General features: G+C 40.1%; 1 protein-coding gene across 3 annotated transcripts in view; it reads left to right on the forward strand.

Moving 5' to 3' along the window:
• macrod1 (mono-ADP ribosylhydrolase 1) overlaps positions 1 to 23,937 on the forward strand; it is a 461,598-nt gene that overhangs the window by 4,325 nt on the left and 433,336 nt on the right. For 2 of the 3 annotated variants that reach the window (XM_034181802.1, XM_034181801.1), the window contains exons 2-3: positions 18,903 to 19,001; positions 23,042 to 23,134. In XM_034181802.1, the coding sequence (XP_034037693.1) occupies positions 18,903 to 19,001; positions 23,042 to 23,134 (192 nt within the window). Of the gene's footprint in view, positions 1 to 3,636; positions 3,848 to 18,902; positions 19,002 to 23,041; positions 23,135 to 23,937 lie in introns of those variants that run through there. The other variant, XM_034181803.1, reaches the window with a different exon arrangement.

Genomic DNA, 23,937 nt, shown 5'->3' on the forward strand with positions numbered 1-23,937 from the left:
TATCAACTAATTTAGTCATCATTTAGTTGTTAAATAACTTTGTTTTACCGCAAATGTTTCGTTTCTTCCATATAAATCAACCGTTTCTGCAGCAGCTTTGCTTTGAACCTTGAACCAATCGAAAGCAGTGCTTTGCAGATCAAATTACTGCTTCAGTCTGCGAATCACTCCTTCGATCTGCTGCTTTCTTGATTCAGTGTTTTATTTCACTTCATCTTAATTTTTCCCCACTAAAACCCCAAAGAGCATATGTCTGTGAGTAATATTTACCTTTTTATGTTAATCTGACCTGTTATGGTCTTCTGAAACAGTTGATAGATGTATTTTGTAACTTAAAAACGGGACCGATGCTAACGCGTTAGCATTTCTGTGGCGTTTTCAAGTTAGCATTAAGCTGTTGCAGCTGTCAGCACATTTGTTTTCTGTATAATAATTCATGGCTCAGCGTTTGTTGTCCTAAAAGAGTCAAATGTATTACAAATTGTAATATTTTATTCATTTATTTGTATTTATATATCAATAATAATAATAGAAACAACAACAATAATAGTAATAATAACTAATAATGCCACAATACAGTTTTAGAGAAACGGACAAAAGAATCTGATAAAACAAAACAGAAAATTTAAACCAACTAACAATGAACATAAATAAATATAGAAATAACTGTTTCCTGTGAACACCTAGTGACTCTTAAACCTCCACTTCATCCCTGTTTTATTAAGTTTAATGACAATTTGTTTCGGTCAAACCACATCTAAGCTGTGTTTTCACACAAGAAAAAAATAAAATGCAGTAAACTGCACATTTGTGTCTTTTTTCATGAACATATCTTATTAAATATAACATTACACTTTCATCAGGCCTTTAAAATACTTTCGTGGACTCTTGCTGTAATATGTTGTCAGTGGTTGAGATAGTTGCTGTAGGCATCTAAACCTGATGGAAATCTCTCTGTGGTGTGTCGGTGATGTATGTATGTGCAAAATAAAACAAAACACTACTCCAGGTATGTGTATGAGCAAAACCAAAAGTGTTGCATTTACATTTTGGTTGAATGTAATTTTAGTAACTTTAGAGATATCAAAACTGTAATGAGCTTATCTTTAGATATGTCACACTGGTTTGGAATCAGTCAGTAATGTATTTTTCATTTAATTTGTTTGTTTATTTGTTTTTGTTTTACAAACTCCAATATACATTCTTTTAATTGATGAAATTCTTTAGTATTTTCTCTTTTGCAATCAGAGTGAATACATTTAAATTTAAAGGTGTTATGAATGATTCTTTTTCTGCACTAGATATCACAACTAGCGCCAGATTTCAGGATATAAACAAAGGTTCCCTCCTTGGCCACTCCTCCTCCTCCCCGCAGCAGCTCCAACCGCTCCCTGTGTGGGAAAAGGCATAGGTACAGTATGTTGATTCTAGTTTTCTCGACAATGCTGTTGAACACCACCTTGGGAAAAAAGTCAACAGCTATGTGATAAATAGTTAGTCCTTCTTTTCTCTTTATAAAGTGGGTAGGGGCAGCAGTTTTACAGGCCAGGAGTTACTTGAAATAATGTGCCCATGCATAATTTTCATGTACTAAACATGCATGCATGACCAGACTGAGAATGTAAACAGGGAAAAGAGAGGCTCAGGGCACAGAGGGATTGTTGCTTCATATGGTACGATACGGTGCTATGAAGCCATTAAATCTTTACATAGAAAAGATTTGTTTGCTGATACAGTACCAATCACTGATTTGCACACACTTCTCCATTCAAATGAAGGGGAAAATATGTGCAAACTTTTAAGTGGTAGTGTATATTAATATCTAAAGTCTACATTGGAGTACCTCTAAGTAAATATTATTTCAAATGTAGCTCATATATTTTCTGACTTTTTATGGCCTGCACCTGCTGGAACTATTATATTTCAGTGTTGCATCTCTTCACTTAAGTGGATTGTGATTGAAAGCAGGTCCCCAAATCACTTAACAACAAAGACTTTGTCACCACTGTCAGTTCTGTTGAGGAGGTCACCTTGCATTCTATATTACATGTTTTATCTGCAAATGCATGTCACTTTATCGGATATTTGCCCGCTATGTCTGATATGAACACTAAGCTTGATATATGACACAAAACAATCAGGGTATGTTCACTGATTACATGTGAGTGGAATAAAAGGCCATATCTTATGCTAATAAGGAGTGTTCTGTTGAATATTTCACTATGTATATATTTCTGGGAGATGACACCCAGAAGTCTTTCTAAGGTGGTGCACATTTTGACCTCATTACCACTTTACTTCCACCTTGCTGAGACACAGGAGAGCCAAAACTCATATGAATGTGGATTTCCAGACATGTTGAAGCCATCAATGTAGAATTATCTTTACAGCCGACAATATAAAATTGCATATGTAAATAGGCTGTGTATGTGATAAAGTCTGAGTGTGACCCAAAGGGAACATAAAGGAGACAGTGTTTGGCTTATCCTTCTTCACGCACAAATACAGTTAATGTAAAGCATACGTTAAGCAAAGCCTGATATGTTCTTCATAGTTTATTTTCCTTAAGACTACTAAAAAAAAAAAAAAAATAGAATTATTGTAATCATGGCTGTCAGGCCATGAAGAAGTCCAGTCTAATTAATGAAGAAGTCCAGTGTAATTAATTACAGGCTTTGTGATTGATTACTATACAAGACCAAAAAGAAAAAAAAGATGGAAAGATATGGAAAATGTAAATAAAGATGACTGCAAGGATTCTTTCATTTACGCTGACTTCAACTGCATTAAATACAGTATGAATACAAGATATGCCATGTTTTGTATGGTCAACCTCATTTCATTTTTACATACATCTATTCTAAAATTGCAACACATTCCAAAAAAATAAATAAATTATTAAATTTATATAAGATATAAAAAAAAATCTGTAAAATGAACCTTCTGTTTTCTAGACTGCAGCTACGAGATGCAGTTTTCTAAATGCAGTTTTGTTCAGTTCAGCTTTTGCAGTATGTACTGTTTGTTGTGTAGCTCAGTGCATCATTCTGTTGTTCACAGTGAATACAAACTGATTACTTCAAACAGTGTATTCTTTCATGAATTTTCGAATTGAAAAGATGTAGTAATTGATCTTCGACTTACATATAAAATGAAATAAAATAAAAATGAAAAATTTTGTTCCTCTGCTGCCATACCATGCAAACTTTTTTTTATTTTTTTTTACTTGAAATAGGTACAATCGAGATCTATATTAGCTTTAAAATTGTATAAAGATAAAGTTAGACATATTTTCTTATTGATATTATTTGTCTCATTTAAAACTTGCTGGTCAAGATTACTTTTCTTCTTCTGGCCAAAAGATACAAACAGTTTACATATATATATGGAAATTATTATGGCTAAGTGGTCTCTGTGTGAGTGCGTGTGCGCGTGTGTGTGTATGCCATCAATCACGGAAAATCGGGAAGAGCTTACATTTGCAATATGGTCTGCTTATGTATTTTGTCCGATAAGTATGCTGGCCATGCAAGAATTGGGATGTTTTCAGCTTCCAGGAATTGTGTACAGACTGCAACATGAGCCGTGCATTATCGTGCTGAAACATGAAGTGATGGCATGCAGATCAGCTTCCGTGACATGTTTTCTGACAGTCTGTGCAGAAATTCTTTGGCTCTTCAAACCGAATGTTACAGCAGCTGTCTGGATGGCTGGTCTCAGGTGGTCTTGGAAGTGAACAAGCTGGATGTGGAGGTCCTGTGCTGGTGTGGTTACATGTGTTCTGCAATTGTTAGGCCGGTTGGATGTACTGCCAAATTCCCTGAAATGCCTTTGGACATGGCTGAAGGTAGAGAAATGAACATTCAATTCACAGGCATCATCTCTGGTGAACATTCCTGCAGCCAGCATGCCAATTGCATGCTCCCTCAAAATCTGCGACATCTGTGTCATTGTACTGTGTTATAAAACTGAACATTTTAGAGTGGTCTTTTATTGTGGCCAGCCTAAGGCACACCTGTACAATAATCATTCTGCCTGATCAGAATCTTGATATGCCACACCTGTCTGTGCGATGGATTACCTCAGCAAAGGAGTGCTCAGTAAGATTTAGACAGATTTGTGAACTATAGTTGAGAGAAATGGTCTTTTGTGTACATTGAAAATGTTTTAGATCTTTAGTTTAGCTCATGAAAAATGAGAGCAAAAACAAACGTGTTGCAATTTATTTATATATATATATATATATATATATATATATATATATATATATATATATATATACGAGGTCTATTAGAAAAGTATCCGACCTTATTATTTTTTTCAAAAACCATATGGATTTGAATCACGTGTGATTACATCAGACATGCTTGAACCCTCGTGGGCATGCGAGAGTTTTTTCACGCCTGTCGGTTACGTCATTCGCCTGTGGGCAGTCTTTGAGTGAGGAGTCGTCCACCCGCTCGTCGATTTTTTTCATTGTTTAGGAATGGCTCAGAGACTGTTGCTTTGTTTGATAAAATTTTTTTCAAAACTGTAAGGCACAACTGAGTGGACACCATTCAATAAATTCAGCTGGTTTTCGGTAAAAATTTTTAACGTCTGATGAGAGATTTTGGTCTGGTAGTGTCGCTTTAAGGACGGTTCACGGCGCCTGACGGCGATCTGCGCTTCGAGGCGGCAGCGTCTCACCGTTTCAAGTTGAAAACTTCCACATTTCAGGCTCTGTTGACGCAGTAAGTCGTCAGAGAACAGAGAACTTTCAGAAGAAGTCGGCATGAGGAGTTTATTCGGACATTCCATTGTTAACGGTCATTTTGTAATGAAAGAACGTGCGGGCAGAGTCGCATATCGGGCTGGACCCGACCGCGGGGGGTCGCGGCAGGAAAAACACCTCCGTTGGAAATCTTAACGGGCAAGTTGGAACATGCCCAAGCTGTTAAACAATTTCTCAGTTACTCACTTGTTGAAAGCCATTAAAAGCCGCCTGAATTCTACAAATGGTTTTCAACACGGAGGTGTTTTTCCTGTCGCGGCGCACACAGATTTGCCGAGTCGTCACGGAAACGACTCGGCGAATTTGCGCGTACGTCTTTCATTAAAAAAATGTCCTTAAACAGTGGAATGTCCGCATAAATTCCTCATGCCGGCCTCTTCTGAATCTTCTCTGTTCTCTCACGATGTCCTGGGTGAATTAAGCCTTAAATTAGGATGTTTTCAGCTCGAAACAGGCCGACGACAGCGCCTGGAAGCGCTGCAGGATGTCCCGCTCCGTGGGAAGTCCTTACACCGACAGAAACACCCCATAATCTCTCATCAGCCGTTAAACTTTTCACAGAAAACCAGCTTAATTTCTCGAATAGTGTCCACTCGGATATTCCTCACAGGTCCAGAAAAAATGTTGATAAAGCAACGCGCGCCGTCTCGAGCAGCGTGTGAAACAAAGGAATTCAGCCGAGAGGGCGGGACCACATCTCACTCAAGGCCTGCCCACAGGGAAATGACGTCACCGACACGCGTGAAAAAACTCACGCATGCGCACGAGGGTTCAAGCATGATTGGTGTAATCGCATGTCATTCAAATCCATATAGTTAAAAAAAAAAATAAAAGGGTCGGTTTATTATCTAAGAGACCTCGTATATATATATATACAGTGGTGGGCACAGCTAACCAAAAAGTTAGCTTCGATAACAGCTAATCAGCTAACTCAAAAGTTATCTTTTATAAAGCTAAACGGAAGCAACAGCTAACCAATAAGCTTCAGTATTGTCTCCGGTACACTCTTAGATACTAACAACCCAATTTTGAGTTTTAACACCACGATCACAAACCCAAACAATGACTCGCCACTTCTGTCTTTGTGCACTCTGCCCACTGCTGGAAGCTCCTGTATATTACATATGTTGCAGCAGTGAAGCAGCTGAGAGGCATTAAGCTCAACTCTGCCACAGCAAAAGGAGCCTGACTACCCGATTGCCACAAGAAACAAACAAACAAAAAAAGTCATTATTCCTTAACAGAAAACAATAGTCCCCCCCCCGTGAGGCAGACGTCTTGGAAAATAAAGCAGTTTTGACTTATGATTTTATAAATCAAATTAATCCAGGTACAATAACTCCATTAATGACAATTCTGTCATTTGTACAAAGTTAAAATATAACACATCTTTTAATTTTACATGATGCACTAATTCTGAAGTTTTGTAACAAACGCACGTTTGTTACAAAACATTTAAGAGGATTTGCGTATGGATTGCACTCAAAATTGGTTCATATTCACTTAACATCTGCAATATCTGTGAAACATGCTTGTAAGAGTCAGCCGAGATCCGCACACGTCCATAATTATCTGCAGAGGCACGTTTTTTTTTATTGCCAGGATTTTTGAGCTGCACAAGATTTTGGCTGCAGATGACATCTGCTTTATATACTCAATACATACTCAATACATACACAAACATACTCAATCCATGCGCTGTATATTCGCCATCATCTGCTGATATCCACAACTGACAGGGATTTGTGGCTTGGCACTGGACTGGGACAGTGTACAAAACGCATATTTTGCGTGCCCATCATGTCCACATCACGAACTAAAATAAGTTGTAGTGACTGCATACAGATTGGCCACGAATAAAGCGTCTAATACGTCTGCTTTGCATCTGATTTGTGGCGGATGCAAATCAGATGCGCTGTGTTCACAGCTGGACGCTGTTCTTTGTTCTACCGGCTGCCAAGCTCTCTGCGCTGGATGCTGTGTATATAAAACAATTATTTCATGGCGGATTAATCATTTTATTGTGCAAATTGGCTGTTGAAAACGACTCTTATCACCTTCTGAATCACAGAGGAAGCTGCAGCTGGGCCGTTCTAACGGCTAACAAGCTGCAAAAAGCATTTTGAGCTATCTAAAAAGGTAATTATTTGACTTGTTTACATTGTCTAGGATTGATAAAACAGTTGTGTGTTTTTTCCTTCTTGTCTGCAGCTGTTACAGTATTTATTCCTATATTTATAACAGATTTACCTTCTTGTTATAATCGTTCAGGCGAGATGCACTCTGATGTGATCCACTGACGTCACCATTTGCCCTGTTCACTGCTTGTTTACTCCAATCAACTTGTCCGAGTCCAGCTATTGCTCCAGAGGCTGTATTGTTGGTGTGAATAGTGATGCCGACGGCCCGAGTGCACTTCTTTTATGACCGCAATGCAGGTGCTGTGCACGCGCAACACGTGCACGATGCATTCATAATACACCCGTAAAACTGCTGTGATCATCACGAATGCCCATAATTTGTGTACTCAATTCATGCGCAATTAATCCTCTCCCCAGTGGGACCGGGCCCTAACACTGATTGGTTGTATATATATATATATACACACACACACACACTCAACAAAAATATAAACGCAATACTTTTGGTTTTGCTCCCATTTTGTATGAGATGAACTCAAAGATCTAAAACTTTTTCCACATACACAATATCACCATTTCCCTCAAATATTGTTCACAAACCAGTCTAAATTGCTCTATGGCAAGATGCATTATCATCTTGAAAAATGATTTCATCATCCCTAAACATCCTTTCAATTGATGGGATAAGAAAAGTGTCCAAAATATCAACGTAAACTTGTGCATTTATTGATGATGTAATAACAGCCATCTCCCCAGTGCCTTTACCTGACATGCAGCCCCATATCATCAATGACTGTGGAAATTTACATGTTATCTTCAGGCAGTCATCTTTAGAAATCTCATTGGAACGGCACCAAACAAAAGTTCCAGCATCATCACCTTGCCCAATGCAGATTCGATATTCATCACTGAATATGACTTTCATCCAGTCATCCACAGTCCACGATTGCTTTTCCTTAGCCCATTGTAACCTTGTTTTTTTCTGTTTAGGTGTTAATGATGGCTTTCGTTTAGCTTTTCTGTATGTAAATCTCATTTCCTTTAGGCGGATTCTTACAGTTCGGTCACAGACGTTGACTCCAGTTTCCTCCCATTCGTTCCTCATTTGTTTTGTTGTGTATTTTCGATTTTTGAGACATATTGCTTTAAGTTTTCTGTCTTGACGCTTTGATGTCTTCCTTGGTCTACCAGTATGTTTGCCTTTAACAACCTTCCCATGTTGTTTGTATTTGGTCCACAGTTTAGACACAGCTGACTGTGAACAACCAACATCTTTTGCAACATTGCGTGATGATTTACCCTCTTTTAAGAGTTTGATAATCCTCTCCTTTGTTTCAATTGACATCTCTCGTGTTGGAGCCATGATTCATGTCAGTCCACTTGGTGCAACAGCTCTCCAAGGTGTGATCACTCCTTTTTAGATGCAGACTAAGGAGCAGATCTGATTTGATGCAGGTGTTAGTTTTGGGGATGAAAATTTACAGGGTGATTCCATAATTGATTCCTCAGAATTGAGTGAGTCCATATTTTTTTCCCTCTGCTTGGTCTATAGTTTTGTGTCATGTCTGTGATCTGCTTTTTTTCTACAAAATTAAACAACTGAATGAACATCCTCCGAGGCCGGTGATTCCATAATTATTGCCAGGGGTTGTATAAAAATGAAAATTGGCAACTTAGAGAGGGCTGAAGTCAAAGACATCCCGTAAATCATTGGGGGAAAAAATGATGTGACAGGCTTGTCCATTTTGCAAAAAATGTTTTGGCAACTACTCACAATAGTACTCTGTAGTTTGTATGGCCCCCACATGCTTGTGTTTATGCTGACAATGGTGGGGCATGCTCCTAATGAGACGGCAGATGGTGTCCTGCAGGATCTCCATCCAGATCTGGACCAGGGCGTTGCTTAGTTCCTGGAGAGTCTGAGATGCAACCTGGGACCAAAACATAATGTGCCAAAACATAATGTGTTGGATTTAAGTCAGATGAGCTTAGGGGCCAGTCAGTGGTATCAGTCTCTTCATACTCCAGGAACTGCCTGCTCACTCTTGCCACATTAGTTCAGGCATTGTCATGTACAGGAAGAACCCAGGACCCACTGCAGTAGCGTAGGGTCTGACAGTGGGTCCAAGGATTTCATCCCGATACCTAATAGCAGTCAGGGTTCCTTTTTCTAGCCTCTAGAGGTCTGTGCTTCTTTCCAGGGATATGCCTCCCCGGACCATCAATGACCCACCACATAACCGGTCCAGCTGAATGATGTTGCAGGCAACATAACATTCTCCATGACATCTCCAGACCCTTCACATTTACCATATGTGCTCAGGTTGAACCTGCTCTCATCTGTGGAAAGCACAGGGCACCTGTGGTGGACCTGCCAATTCTTGTGTTCTTTGAGAAAATGCCCATTGAGCTCCACGGTGCTGACCAGTGAGCACAGGGCCCAATACTGGACATCGGGCTCTCAGGCCACCTTCATGAAGTCTGTGTTTGGCTGTTTTGTCAGAGACATTCACACTATAGAACTGCTGGAGGTCCTGCTGTTGGGCTCTGGTCAGTGCTCATCCTGTTCCACTTTGCACAAAGGAGCAGATACCAGCCCTGCTGATGGGTTAAGGACCTTCTTCGGCCCTGTCCAGCTCTCCTAAAGTAACTGCCTGTCTCCTGGAGTCTCCTCCACGCTCTTGAGACTGCTGTGAGACACAGCAAACCTTCTGGCAATGGCACATATTGGTGTGCTATCCTGGAGGAGTTGGATGACCTGTGCAACCTGTGCAGTTGTAAAACAGCTAACTGATCATCTGCAGAGGAATGGTCTATTTGAAGAGTTTCAGTCAGGTTTTAGAATTCATCATAGTACAGAAACGGCATTAGTGAAGGTTACAAATGATCTTCTTATGGCCTCAGACAGTGGACTCATCTCTGTGCTTGTCCTGTTAGACCTCAGTGCTGCTTTTGATACCATAAAATTTTATTACAGAGATTAGAGCATGCCATAGGTATTAAAGGCACTGCGCTGCGGTGGTTTGAATCATATTTATCTAATAGATTACAATTTGTTCATGTAAATGGGGAATCTTCTTCACAGACTAAGGTTAATTATGGAGTTCCACAAGGTTCTGTGCTAGGACCAATTTTATTCACTTTATACATGCTTCCCTTAGGCAGTATTATTAGAAAGCATTGCTTAAATTTTCAATGTTACGCAGATGACACCCAGCTTTATCTATCCATGAAGCCAGAGGACACACACCAATTAGTTAAACTGCAGGAATGTCTTACAGACATGAAGACATGGATAACCTCTAATTTCCTGCTTTTAAATTCAGATAAAACTGAAGTTATTGTACTTGGCCCCCACAAATCTTAGAAACATGGTGTCTAACCAGATCCTTACTCTGGATGGCATTACCCTGACCTCTAGTAGTACTGTGAGAAATCTTGGAGTCATTTTTGATCAGGATATGTCCTTCAATGCGCATATTAAGCAAATATGTAAGACTGCTTTTTTGCATTTGCGCAATATCTCTAAAATTAGAAAGGTCTTGTCTCAGAGTGATGCTGAAAAACTAATTCATGCATTTATTTCCTCTAGGCTGGACTATTGTAATTCATTATTATCAGGTTGTCCTAAAAGTTCCCTGAAAAGCCTTCAGTTAATTCAAAATGCTGCAGCTAGAGTACTGACAGGGACTAGATGGAGAGAGCATATTTCACCCATATTGGCCTCTCTTCATTGGCTTCCTGTTAATTCTAGAATAGAATTTAAAATTCTTCTTCTTACTTATAAGGTTTTGAATAATCAGGTCCCATCTTATCTTAGGGACCTCGTAGTACCATATCACCCCAATAGAGCGCTTCGCTCTCAGACTGCAGGCTTACTTGTAGTTCCTAGGGTTTTTAAGAGTAGAATGGGAGGCAGAGCCCTCAGCTTTCCGGCTCCTCTCCTGTGGAACCAGCTCCCAATTCGGATCAGGGAGACAGACACCCTCTCTACTTTTAAGATTAGGCTTAAAACTTTCCTTTTTGCTAAAGCTTATAGTTAGGGCTGGATCAGGTGATGCTGAACCATCCCTTAGTTATGCTGCTATAGACTTAGACTGGTGGGGGGTTCCCATGATGCACTGAGTGTTTCTTTCTCTTTTTGCTCTGTGTGCACCACTCTGCATTTAATCATTAGTGATTGATCTCTGCTGTCTTCCACAGCATGTCCTTTTCCTGATTCTCTCCCCTCAGCCCCAACCAGTCCCAGCAGAAGACTGCCCCTCCCTGAGCCTGGTTCTGCTGGAGGTTTCTTCCTGTTAAAAGGGAGTTTTTCCTTCCCATTGTCGCCAAGTGCTTGCTCACAGGGGGTCGTTTTGACCGTTGGGGTTTTTCTGTAATTATTGTATGGCTTTTGCCTTACAATATAAAGCGCCTTGGGGCAACTGTTTGTTGTGATTTGGCGCTATATAAATAAAATTGATTTGATTTGCAACATCTGTAAGGTCTAGGTACTGTGCCATGCCACCAGTAGTGACACTAACCCTAGTCAAATGTGTAGTAGTGAAAGGAAAAAGTAGTGAAAAATCAGTCAGAAAAGATGAGGTGGGAAAAAATGTCAGTTGCCTTCATCTGTAAAACCATTCCTGTTTTGGGTGCTGCCTCATTGTTGCTTCCCTAGTGCATCTGTTGTAAATTTTTTTTTTTTCGACAATCATATGCTTATACAGTACTACCATAAATGGTTGCAAATTTCCGTAAAGGAGAAATAAAACAAACAAAAAAACAGAATGTGTTTTGTAATGCCGCCAAACTGAAGCCAAACAAAATGAGTCAAAATCTGTGGAAAGATATAATAGAAATGGACAAAACTGGTGATTTGGATGCCAGGAACATTGACAGCGAATCAGGGATCAGGTAGCCGTGGGACTGGACGTTGTGAGTTGCTCTGTGCTTCTTTCTTCAGTAAGTTAGTGTTGCACGTTATTTAACGTCTCGGTTAGTAACACAGCAACAAAGTATTCTGTTGTGTGGGCCACCAGAAGAGGAGGTACTGCTGGCCCACCACCAGAGGGCGCCCTGTCTGAAGTGCGGGCTTCAGGCACGAGAGGGCGCTGCCACCTCCCAAGAGCAGCCGGGTTGACAGCTGTCACTCATCGGCTATGACAGCTGTCACCAATCATCTGCGCCTCACCCCAAATAAAAGCAGGACGACACCTCCACCACGTCGCTGAGATATCGTTCTTCCAAGGAGGTAACTCTCTCAGCCTGAGAATTCCTAAACGTTGTTTTCTGTTGATACATTGTTGCAGCTGTCTTCCCAAAGGACCGGCGTATGCTGCGACTGCTTCGCTCAGCATTCTGCCAGATAAGTAATTAGACAGGAGCTGCACGAGCGTGTGATTAGAGGTGGAGGTGGAATAACCATCATCCTTGTTACGGGGTGTACACACACCCACACCTGACTGTTTTTGCTCTTCGCCAGCAGTACCAGATCCGACACGCGGAGACGGTGACCACCTGGGGAACTCGGGACCTGGCGGCTCCAGTATCCTCCTGGTTCGGTGGCGGAGGAATCGTGTGGTTCCGGTTCTTCTCCAGACGGACGTCTCCTATCGTCGAGCCTGCCCACACGACACCTTTATTGATTGACTTTGTATTCGTTCTATAATCTGCTGTGTGTAGTTGTGGCAACACAACAGTAAAGTGTTCAAATTTAACTTCTCCTATTGTCCGTTCATTTGCGCCCCCTGTTGTGGGTCCGTGTCACTACACTTTCACAACAGTATTCATGATTGTAAGTCTATCCATGCACATGCAGCAATAATTAGTGGTCACTGATAGGGATGGGTATCGAGTATCGAAGCAGTGTTCTGACCCGCTGCTTTGTTGGTTCACTGCTTCGATGCTTTTTAGCAGCGGCAAGTCCACTTCTTAACCTCTCTCAAAACCATTTTGAAGATGTCAATCATGAGTCACTTTTGTGCGGATTAAAGTCTTGTTGTATGCAAGAAACGAGAATCGTTCTCCGTTCCATTCGCACAGCTCCAAATGCTGTGCTGCTCTCTGCCGAGCCACGTTGGAGTTCGGTCGGAATTAATAACTTAAAAATGAATCGCCGTTTTAAATCAAATGACACCTCTTTCCAAACATAATACAAACAATAAACTACAATCGACCAAAACATTTTTTTCCTCCCAAAGTTGAGATGTCCTGAGTTCTTTATGAATTACATTAAAGCTGACGTGCAGCCGGCGGAGCTCAACTCAGAGGTATGGAGTGACATTCATGCCATTGTCTGTAAGGAAATACCTTTGACAAAAACTGCAGATTTTGCTTATTTCTATTTATGTCCATGATCAAGGATCCACCATGTAGGTTTTATTTAAGTCCAGAGATCAAGGATCCAGTGACCAATTTCATATTTATTTACTTTAAGACTCAATAAAATGTTGTTGACATAGAAAACTATGGAAGTAAATCTGTGCCATCAGAGTTTGAATTTGAAATTTTAAGGCTGAATGTTTTTAGCATCAAAATCACAGTTTGAGGTTGAATTTCTAAGTTGAATTTGTTTTAGATTTACTTTCCTAAATGTTGGATGATTGAGACAGGGATCGATTGCTTCTCTCTTCTATTTTTTGTGGTTGATTTTTTTTTTTTTTTTTTTTTTTTTTTTTTTTTTAGGTTGAATTTTTTTTTTTTTTTAGGTTGAAGTTTTTGTGGCTGAATATTTTGATGCTAAACAAATTAAACCTTAGAAATTCAACTTTAAACTCTGATTTTGATGCTAAAAAAAATCAACCTTAAAAATTCAAATTCAAACTCTGATGGCACAGATTACAGTTGTATGCAAATGTTTGGGCACCCCTGATAATTTTCATGATTTTCCTTTATAAATCATTGGTTCTCTGGATCAGAAATTTCAGTTAAATATATCATATAGCAGACGAACACACTGATATTTGAGAAGTGAAATGAAGTTTCTAGTACTTACAGAAAGTGTGCAATAATTATTTAAACAAAATTAGGCAGGTGCATAAATTTGAGGCCCTTGTCATTGTAGCACTAATTATTGGAACACAAAATTGTTAGCTCCTTGACCCTTGCCCTCGTTACACAGGTGAATCTAATCATGAGACAGGGTATATAAGGTGGCCATTTACAAATGTTTCCCCTCTTTGCATCTCTTTTAATGAGTGGCAACATGAGAGCCTGTAAACAACTCTCAAACGACCTGAAAACCAAGGTTGTTCAACATCATGGTTTACTGGAAGGATACAAAAAAGCTATCTCAGAGATTTCAGCTGTCAGTTTCCACTGAGAGGAACATAGTGAGGAAATGGAAGACCGCAGGCACAGTACTAGTTAAGGCCTGAAGTGGCATGCAAAGAAAAATCTCAAATAAGATGAAGCGAAGGATGGTGAGAACAGTCAGTCAACCCACAAACCTGCCCCAAAGACCTATAACATGATCTTGCTTAGGGATGGGTATTGGTAAGATTTTATCTATCGATACCTCCTGTGAATTTTCTGTATACTAAAAGTAGACTTTGCAGGTTTTCTATGTCAACAATATTTGATTGAGTCTTAAAGTAAATAAATATGAAATTGGTCACGGGATCCTTGATCTCTGGACATAAATAAGCTCTATGTGGTGGATCCTCGATCTCTGGACATAAATAGAAATAAACAAAATCTGTAGTTTTTGTCAAAAGCATTTCCTTTCAGACGTTAATGGCATGAATGCCATGCCATACCTCTGAGATGAGCTCAGTTGGCTGCTGGAGTCCACAGGTCTACAGCCATACAATCTCGGGCTGCTGTACATCAGTGTAGGACGTCTCATTTTGGGTTAAAAAACATTTTGATCAATTGCAGTTTATTGTATACAGTAGTGTTCAGAATAATAGTAGTGCTATGTGACTAGATTTTGAGTATATTTCTTATTGTTACATGGGAAACAAGGTACCAGTAGATTCTCACAAATCCAACAAGACCAAGCATTCATGATATGCACACTCTTAAGGCTATGAAATTGGGCTATTAGTAAAAAAAAAAAAAAAAAAGTAGAAAAGGGGGTGTTGACAATAATAGTAGCATCTGCTGTTGACGCTACAAACTCAAAACTATTATGTTCAAACTGCTTTTTTAGCAATCCTGTGAATCACTAAACTAGTATTTAATTGTATAACCAGTTTTTCATGATTTCCTCACATCTGCGATGGTTTGGAACCAAGATTTTTGCTAGTGTGCTTGGAGTCATTGTCTTGTTGAAACATCCATTTCAAGGGCATGTCCTCTTCAGCATAAGGCAACATGACGTCTTCAAGTATTTTGACATATCCAAACTGATCCATGATACCTGATATGCGATATATAGGCTCAACCCCATAGTAGGAGAAACATGCCCATATATGATGCTTGCACAACCATGCTTCACTGTCTTCACTGTGAACTGTGGCTTGAATTCAGAGTTTGGGGGTCGTCTCACAAACTGTCTGCAGCTCTTGGACCCAAAAAGAACAATTTTACTCTCATCAGTCCACAAAATATTCCTTCATTTCTCTTTAGGCCAGTTGTTGTGTTCTTTGGCAAATTGTAACCTCTTCTGCATGTCTTTTATTTAACAGAGGGACTTTGCGGGGGATTCTTGCAAATAAATTAGCTTCACAGTGGCGTCTTCTAAGTGTCACAGCACTTACAGGTAACTCCAGACTGTCTTTGATCATCCTTGAGTTGATCAGTGGGTGAGCCTCTGCCATTCTGGTTATTCTTCTATCCATTTTGATGGTTGTTTTCCATTTGCTTCCACGCGTCTCTGTTTTTTTTTTTTTTTTGGTTTTTTTTTTGGCCATTTTAAAGCATTGGAGATCATTGTATTTATCCAAATATGTTTATTTGCTTTTTAACATTTTCTTAACAAACAAACACAGCTCAGCAAAACCTTGATCCATTCCATTAGATTACAGCCAGGTTTCAAGATACATGCATATATATATATATAAATAAACATATACATATATATGAATAAACAAAAAAAAAGAATACAGAAAAACATTGTAAGAATGTTCAAAATCAGCAATCAACAATTGCACTGTTCAGTAATGAAGATACAGGTTGGTCAGTGAAGCGAAGGTACGGTTTCCATAAAGCTGCTTTTAGTGTGGTGAATGTGACAAGTCAAGTATTCCAGAGGAAAGATCAATGATGAGTTTGTGCCATGTGGCTTTGGATGGAGGCTTATCGCTGATCCATGTAAGAAAGATATTTTTACGTGCAACAAATGTTAGGATGTTAAATAATCTGTTACGAGAGGGTGAGCCGAGGGTTGTTGCTCTGTATCCCTGTAACAAAGAAACAGGGTCCAAGGGTAAAGATATTCCAAAAATATGTCTTAGGTCCACCAAAATGTCCTTCCAGTACAATTGGATTTTAGGACAAAACCAAACACAATGAGCATACGTCCCAGTGGCAGATTTACATTTCAAACATAAAGGTGAGGTTTGAGGATTCATCAGATGTCTTTTGTGTGGAGATATTTGCAATTTATGAATTATTTTAAATTGGAGCAGTCTAGCATGATTGCAAACCGAAATATATTTTGTCTGACAACAGATGGAACTCAATTTTTCTTCATCAAGGACTATACCCATCTCTGATTCCCATTTTTGTTTAATCTCTAATAAAGTTGATGAGTTGCGTTTAATCAATGTACGATAGAAATAAATAATTATTTTCTTTGTAGGACAGTTTAGGATTAATTTTTCTAATGGTGAGGGACTGGCATCAGACATCAAAGTTGTTTTCTTATGAATAAAGTCTCTAACTTGCAGGTGTCTAAAAAAAAAAAAATCTCTATTTGGGAGGTTATATTTATCTTGAATTTGTTTAAATGAACATAATGTAGGTCCAGAAAAATAAATCACACATCTTTTTAATTCCCTTGTTTGGCCAAGCAATAAAACTTGAGTCTATCATACCTGGTAAAAAGTCTGGATTCCCTTGTATTGGCGAGAGCAAAGAAGTTAAGAGATTTCCCCTCCAGTCGCCTGGCCATAAACCATGATTTCACTGTATTGACAATAATGGGGTTATTATTGCACAAATTTCTTGAAGAGTTTACATTTTTACAGGACAAAAGACCAAGAAGGGAACATTGAGTCTGTGATTTTTCAAGATTAAGCCACACAGATGTGGGGTTCTCCCTAACCCATTCAACTATAAACCTCAAATTAGATGCCAGCTCATACATCTTAAAATCCGGTACATAGAGACCACCTTCAGAGATGGGGGATAATAGTTTTGAGAATTTCAGTCGTGGTTTTCTTTTGTGCCAAATAAATTCACTTAGCCAACCGTTGAATAATTTGATATTTTTGTTTGAAATCAATAACGGAATCATTTGTAAAGGATACAGTAATCTGGGGAGCACATTCATTTTGATCATGGCCACTCTACCCAGCAAAGACAAAGGAAGAACGTTCCACCTATTTAAGTCTTTTCTGATATTGTCCAAAAGAGGTGTAAAGTTGACCTTGAACATTTGATGAAACATGGGAGTGATGTGAATACCAAGGTAAACAAAACCAGATAATGACCATTGGAATGGAAAAGAAGTTAATGTGTTAGTTCTTTCTCGAAGGCTGCCCATTGGCATAGCAAGGAATTTAGAAAAGCTTATTTTATAGCCGGAGAACATTCCAAATCTTTGAATTTGCTCGATCAGTCGAGGAATTGTGGATTTGGGCTCAGTTATATATAATAATAAGTCATCAGCGTTATGCCACTGTCCGCCATGACAGAACCCTGTTATGTTTGGATCTTGTCTTATAGTCTCGGATACGGGCTCCACTGCTACAGCAAAAAGAGCCAGACTCAATGGGCAGCCCTGTCGAGTTGAACGATGAAGTGAGGCCTCTGATCTGTAGCCATTAGTAATTACAGAGGCCATAGGGTTACTGTATAATAATTTAATCCATCCAATGAATGTGTCCCCAATTCAGATGTTTGCAAGATGCGAAGCAGATAAGGCCATTTGACGCAGTTGAAGGCCTTCTCCACGTCTAAAGAGATGACCAAACTGTCCTCATCTCTTGCCTGACAAATAGTTGTTTAAAAGCCTTCGAATATTGTGGCTTGAACTTCTCCCCTTGATAAAACCTGTCTGATCTTCTTTAACAATATAAGGTAAAACTTTTTCTAAGCGCCAAAATTTTAGGTAATAATTTAAGATCTTGATTTAAAAGAGCAATGGGTCAGTAACTGGAGCAATGTTCAAGGTTTTTACCTTTTTTATGGATCAGTGTGATATCAGCTTCCCTTAAAGTTCGAGGAAGGAAGCATGTGGTAAATGAATGATCCAACATAGAGAGAAAGGGGTCTAATAATATATGGTGGAACTCTTTGTAAAAGTCACATGATATTCCATTTACAGAGGACGATTCTCGTTTCTTTCTTGCAACACTACAGGAGTACCGTTAGTCACTTTAATCTGCACAAAAGTGACTCCTGATTGTCGTATTTTAATGGCTTTCAGAGGGGTTAAGAAGCGGAGTTGCTGCTTCTGAAGAAGAGTGAAACAATGAACCAACGAAGCAGCAGATTGAAGCACTGCTTCTTTGGTTCAAGGTTCAAAGCAAAACCGTGCTGTAGAAACGGTTGTTTACAGACTTGCTGCAGGGTCTGTAATCATTGTAGAGAAATGATCATTTTCCCAACAAACAGGTATTTTACAAATTCACTGCAGAAAATGGTTCTGGGGAACATTAGCATGGCTGAAACCCTTCAGCTTCTGGGTGCTTGCCCACCAAAACTCCCTGACCAGAGTCCTCTTGATGCCCAGCCATTTTAAGCAAACTTTTATTTTACCAAATAAACGGTGTATAAAAAACACTTTGCATATTGTAAATGGTGTCATTATGTAGTTTGTCCAGCAGGTGTTATCTGCAAAGCTGTTCAACATGTATTAACTGCTGTTCTCCATTGTGTTTTGTTTGTTTGTTTAGAATTCTTGCTGTCTCTGTCTGTGAAGGACAGGCGTGAGTACTACAGGACTTCGTCCTTTGTGCCATTGGATGACATCCCTATGTGGAGTCCCACTAAAGGTCAGGCACACATCTGTCTTGGTCACGTCTGGGAAGTTGTCAGATATATAAGGGTATTTGTAAAATTTAACACAAAGAGTGATGTTGCAAATTTTGCAATTAAAGAACATCAGGACCTTGCATACATGTTAGCAAAGATATTGAATCTTTTGATGCATTGACATCAAAGATTAGTTACATTGTAATCACAAGTTAGGGGTCTGAAGGTTTGCATACCTGTCTGAAATATAACAATTACTGTCATCACCCAGCCTCTCATCTATCAGTGTTGTATATGAACAGAAATGTGTGTTGACTGTAATGTGCGTAGCTTTAAGCACAACTCTGACCATGCATACTTACAGTCCTGACTGTATGTTTGAAAAGTTAACTGCCGCTGCAATACTGTCCACCAAATGGAGAAAGGATTGACACACTGTTTATGTATATGTAAGCTGCGGTTACTTTTCAGGGTACTGTCGACTTCATAAACATGCAACCTTTTAAACGTGATGGAATAATAGTCAGTTATACAGACAGTGGAATATCAGGTTGGAGGCAGTTTGAATAAACCAGTTTTTGTTTTTTCTATCAGTGCTGATGGAAGAATGGTAGCAGCCAAAAGGAAAAGAAAAAAACTGGTGTGGTATTGTCTGCATGACAGTTGTGCAATGCATCAAAGAAGCATGAAACTTTCAGGGTTTGTTATTGATGACATAATCTTTAATTTAAGATGTGGAAGGAGTCTCAGTTTGACCTCTGGGGTCAGCTAGACGTCATTGACCTCCGGGATCTGAAATTTCTCTACGTGAAATTTTTAGAAACGGGTGCATCTTAGGATGTAAGTGTGATACAGATGTAAACCAAATATGGATTTCCACATTTCTGGGCATGAGGAACTAATCTCTGATAAATACAATACCACAGAGGTCAATATGGTGTCACCAACAAGCTGAAGCAAGTGTCCACTTTGACTACTGACTCCAAACACTGACCCTGGAGATTGATGCGCTGCTATTTGTGAGGTCATTGAGGTAGGCTGACTTTGAGTTGTATATGCAAATAATGACACTACGTGTGTCTTGGATGTTTGCTTTTGACCACACACACAATGCCAGGTGGCTCACAGTCCATGTAAATGACATGATCCAACTGTCTGAGACTCATTCAGCGATACATTTGGAGGCTGTGGCTGAACAGTGTGTCATTCCAAAGAGCAGCAACTGCTTTTCTGTCATTGCAATTGACCACTGCCATGAGCAAAATAATTGTGCAGTTAAAGGTTCTGGAGGAGCAGTGGGACAGACTGAAAGCCCTGCAGCATTGTATCTGTGGATGATTGGTGGTCCTAAATGAGCATGGCTCACATCAGAAAATTGAAACCTTAGAAAACGGAGTGATATTGAAATAATAAAGCATCAAGATTAGCTGCTAAATCTGCAAAATGCCTCTATTAAGGATGTTCATTTTCTGACATGAGTCACTGATGCCATGGGAAACCCATTTCTGGAGATGAGGCAAGATCTGCTGGTACTGGATACTAGAAAGGTACAACTTGCTGCACTGAAGAGTGATTGTAGCCTGTTTTCTTGTCTGTAGCATGTCAAACAAGGGAGGGTGACCTTGATCAGTTTTCCAGCCATGAGAACCAGCCAGCACCACCATCGTTACCTGAAGGAGGCAGATTTAGAAAGTGAACAAACTCAGATCTTGTTCCCCGTCTTACTTAAATGGATTCTGGCTTGTCAGAAACCACTGTTGGTTGCGTAGAAGCTGTATTAATTGATGGTGCAGCAGCTGCATATATGTTGAAACCAGGTACTGCTAAAACCTTAAAGGCCTATGCTGACAGTGTTTTTGTTCCATACATAGTATCACAGTTGGCAGGCACAGACCAGATTGACATTGTTTTTGATGTGTATCAAGCAAATAGTCTGGAAAGGGGACCCAAAGTTTGTGCACGTGTTCTGGTGACCGCAGTGACTAAAACAGTGTTCTCATGACACAAGTTTTAGGCCTATATTGTTCTAACCCCTAGGTTAAGGCCTTTACAACAAATTCCACTGTACTATAATGATTTTTGAATGGTCATTATGTAACCTGTTCAACTCTGTACTATTTACACTTCATTGGGAGTTTCTGATGAGTTCAAGTTTGGTGTTTTGGATGAGTTCAAGTTCAAGTAGGCCTATATTTTTGTCATGTCCATATTTGTAGACCTACATTTGTCATGTAGATGTGTACTTGGAATTGTTTGCTAAAATCCAAAGGCTCTGTAAATTTTGTATTTAGATTTACCATAATGTGGGATCTTTTCAAGCAACCTTGACTGTTTTCCATGATGTTGACCTCTAAGAGTGATACCAGTATTATAGTTTCCCATGTCCAGAAATATGGAAATACACATTTAGTTTATTTTTCTATCACGTTTAGATTCTAAGACATACCCCTTTCTAATTTTGTGGATAGAAATTTTATATCCTGGAGGTCAGTGACCTCTAGCTGACCCCAGAGGTCAAACTGAGAGCACCTCCACATCTTAAATTAAAGATGAGGGTTTGGCCGAACCCTCCTTTCCAGCACCCTGGGGTAGACTTTACCGGGGAGCCTGAGTCGTGTGATGCTCTTGTAATGCACTCTCTGGTCCCCTTTTTTAAATTTGGGGACCACCACCCCAGTTTGCCACTCCTTTGGTAATGTCCCAGCCCTCTACACAGTGTTGAAGAGACGTCTCACCCAAGACAGTCCTTCCTCACCCAGAGCCTTTGGCATTTCTGGATGGATCTCATCAACCCCTGGGGCTTTGCTACTGCGAAGTTGTTTGACTACCTCAGTGACGTCCACCAGGGAAATTGCTGATAGTCCTCCATCAGCTTCCAGCTCTGACCCTACTATAGAGCGCACTCCAGTCTGATGCTGGAGTTTCTCAAAGTGTTCCTTCCACTGCCGGATTATCTTGTCAATTGTCAACAATATACACCTTGGATGGTTTCCTGTTTTCCCCTCCTGAGGTGCCTCACAGTCCTTCAGAAGCACCTTCTTGGTGCTGACCAAAAGTCCTTCTCCATGGATGCTCCGAATTCCTCCCACACCCACTGCTTTGCCTCCCTCATAGCAGAGGCTGCTGCCTTTTGGGCCTGTCGGTACATTGCAACTGCTGCCCAAGTCCAACGAGATAACATATCCCAGAAAGAGTCTTTCTTCAGTTGGATGGCTTCCCTGACCACCGGTATCCATCATGATGTTTGAGGGTTGTGGCCCCTTGAGTCACGTAATGCCTTCAGGCCACAGCTCCCTGCTGCAGCTTCAGCAAAGGAGGCTTTGAACATTGCCCATTCTAGTTCAATGCGCGAACCTCCACAGGGATGCTAGAAAAGCTCCGTCGGAGGTGTGAGTTAAAGATCTGTCAGACAGTGGGCTCCTCCAGATGTTCCCAGTTCACCCACACTATCTTTTTTGAGCTTACCAGGTCTATCCAAAATCCTCCCGCACCCTCTGATCCAACTCACCACCAGATAGTGATCACATCTAAATGGTAGCATGCCACTTCCCGCAGAAGCTCCTCCTCCTTTCCCCACAGCGAGGTGACGTTCCATGCACCCAGAGCTGGCAACTGCTGCCCAGGTCTGGTCCTTTAAGGCCCTCAACTTTCACTGTCACCCATGAGACAGCGCACCCAACCCCAGCGGGTGCTCCTGCGGGTGGTGAGCCCATAGGGGGGGATGGAATGTCCACGTTGCCTTGTTGGGCAACATTTTTAAACAATTATATGCTAACTTTTTTCTTAGCTCTTGTTTTTATTTTTTTACTTTTAATTTTACCTGAGTCTTTTTTAACTGCTGCTTTTATGTTTTTGTTTTAATTATGCTACTGAGCATGTTGTATGAATTTAGTCTTTGCACATTACAAGGATCCTGGGGAACACAATTTTGTTCCCGTGTGTATTTATATTTATGGGTGGAATAATGGCAAATAAATGTGAATGTAAACTTGAAATTGAACTTATCTGGCAATAAAAACTGAATCGGAGTGTGATAGATTATTGTGTGTGTGTGTGTCAGACGGCGATGGAAAGCAGACGTTCCACTTGGGGAAGATTTCCCTCTACAGTGGCGACATTACAAAGCTGGAGATTGATGCCATCGTCAACGCAGGTGAGGATTTGCCATCCAGCATGGTAGACAAACAGTCCTAGTGAAAATCTATGGGCTAAGATCAGCTTCATTTTAAGATGTTTTTGGGAAGCTCCTCTTCCCAAAAACAAAACAAAAACATCTTGTAGCAAGAAGACAACAACAAAGTCCTCTGTGTCTCCTCTTAAATATGGCATGCCCCAGGGCTCAGTTTCAGCACCTCTTCTCTTTGCTTTGTACATGATCCCTCTTGGGTCTGTTTTTAAAAAGCACGTTTGCTTTCATTGTTTTGCAGTCGACATTCAGATTTACCTTCCTGTAATTTCCTGTGATACCCAGGCTGCTGCAAAAATACTACAGGACAGTCTGGATGAGAGCTAATTTTCTGAATCTTAATAAAAATAAAACTGAGATTTTAGTGTTCGGGCAAAGTAACCCTCTACAAGACAGTGCTATTGGTCCTCTGTCCACTTTTTACCACCCTTTTGTAAAAAGTCTAGGGGTGATAGTTGACCCATTGTTCAGATTTGATAAGCACATCAGCTCTGTCATCAGGGCCAGCTTTTTTCAGCTGAGGACTCTTTCCAAGATTAAATCTTATTTTACTCGAGTTGATTTTGAAAGAGCTATCCATGCATTTATAACATCACGTCTGGATTATTGTAATGCTCTCTACGTTGGGCTGGACCAGCGTTCCCTACAGCACCTGCAGAGTGTACAGAATGCTCCAGCCCGCCTTTTAACTAAAACAAAGAAGCATGAGCACATCACCCCTGTGCTCTGCACCTTACAGTGGCTCCCTGTCGGCTTTCGTGTTAAATATA

The sequence above is a fragment of the Thalassophryne amazonica genome, chromosome 11 (genome assembly GCF_902500255.1).
Source record: "Thalassophryne amazonica chromosome 11, fThaAma1.1, whole genome shotgun sequence".
Classification (NCBI taxonomy): domain Eukaryota; kingdom Metazoa; phylum Chordata; class Actinopteri; order Batrachoidiformes; family Batrachoididae; genus Thalassophryne; species Thalassophryne amazonica.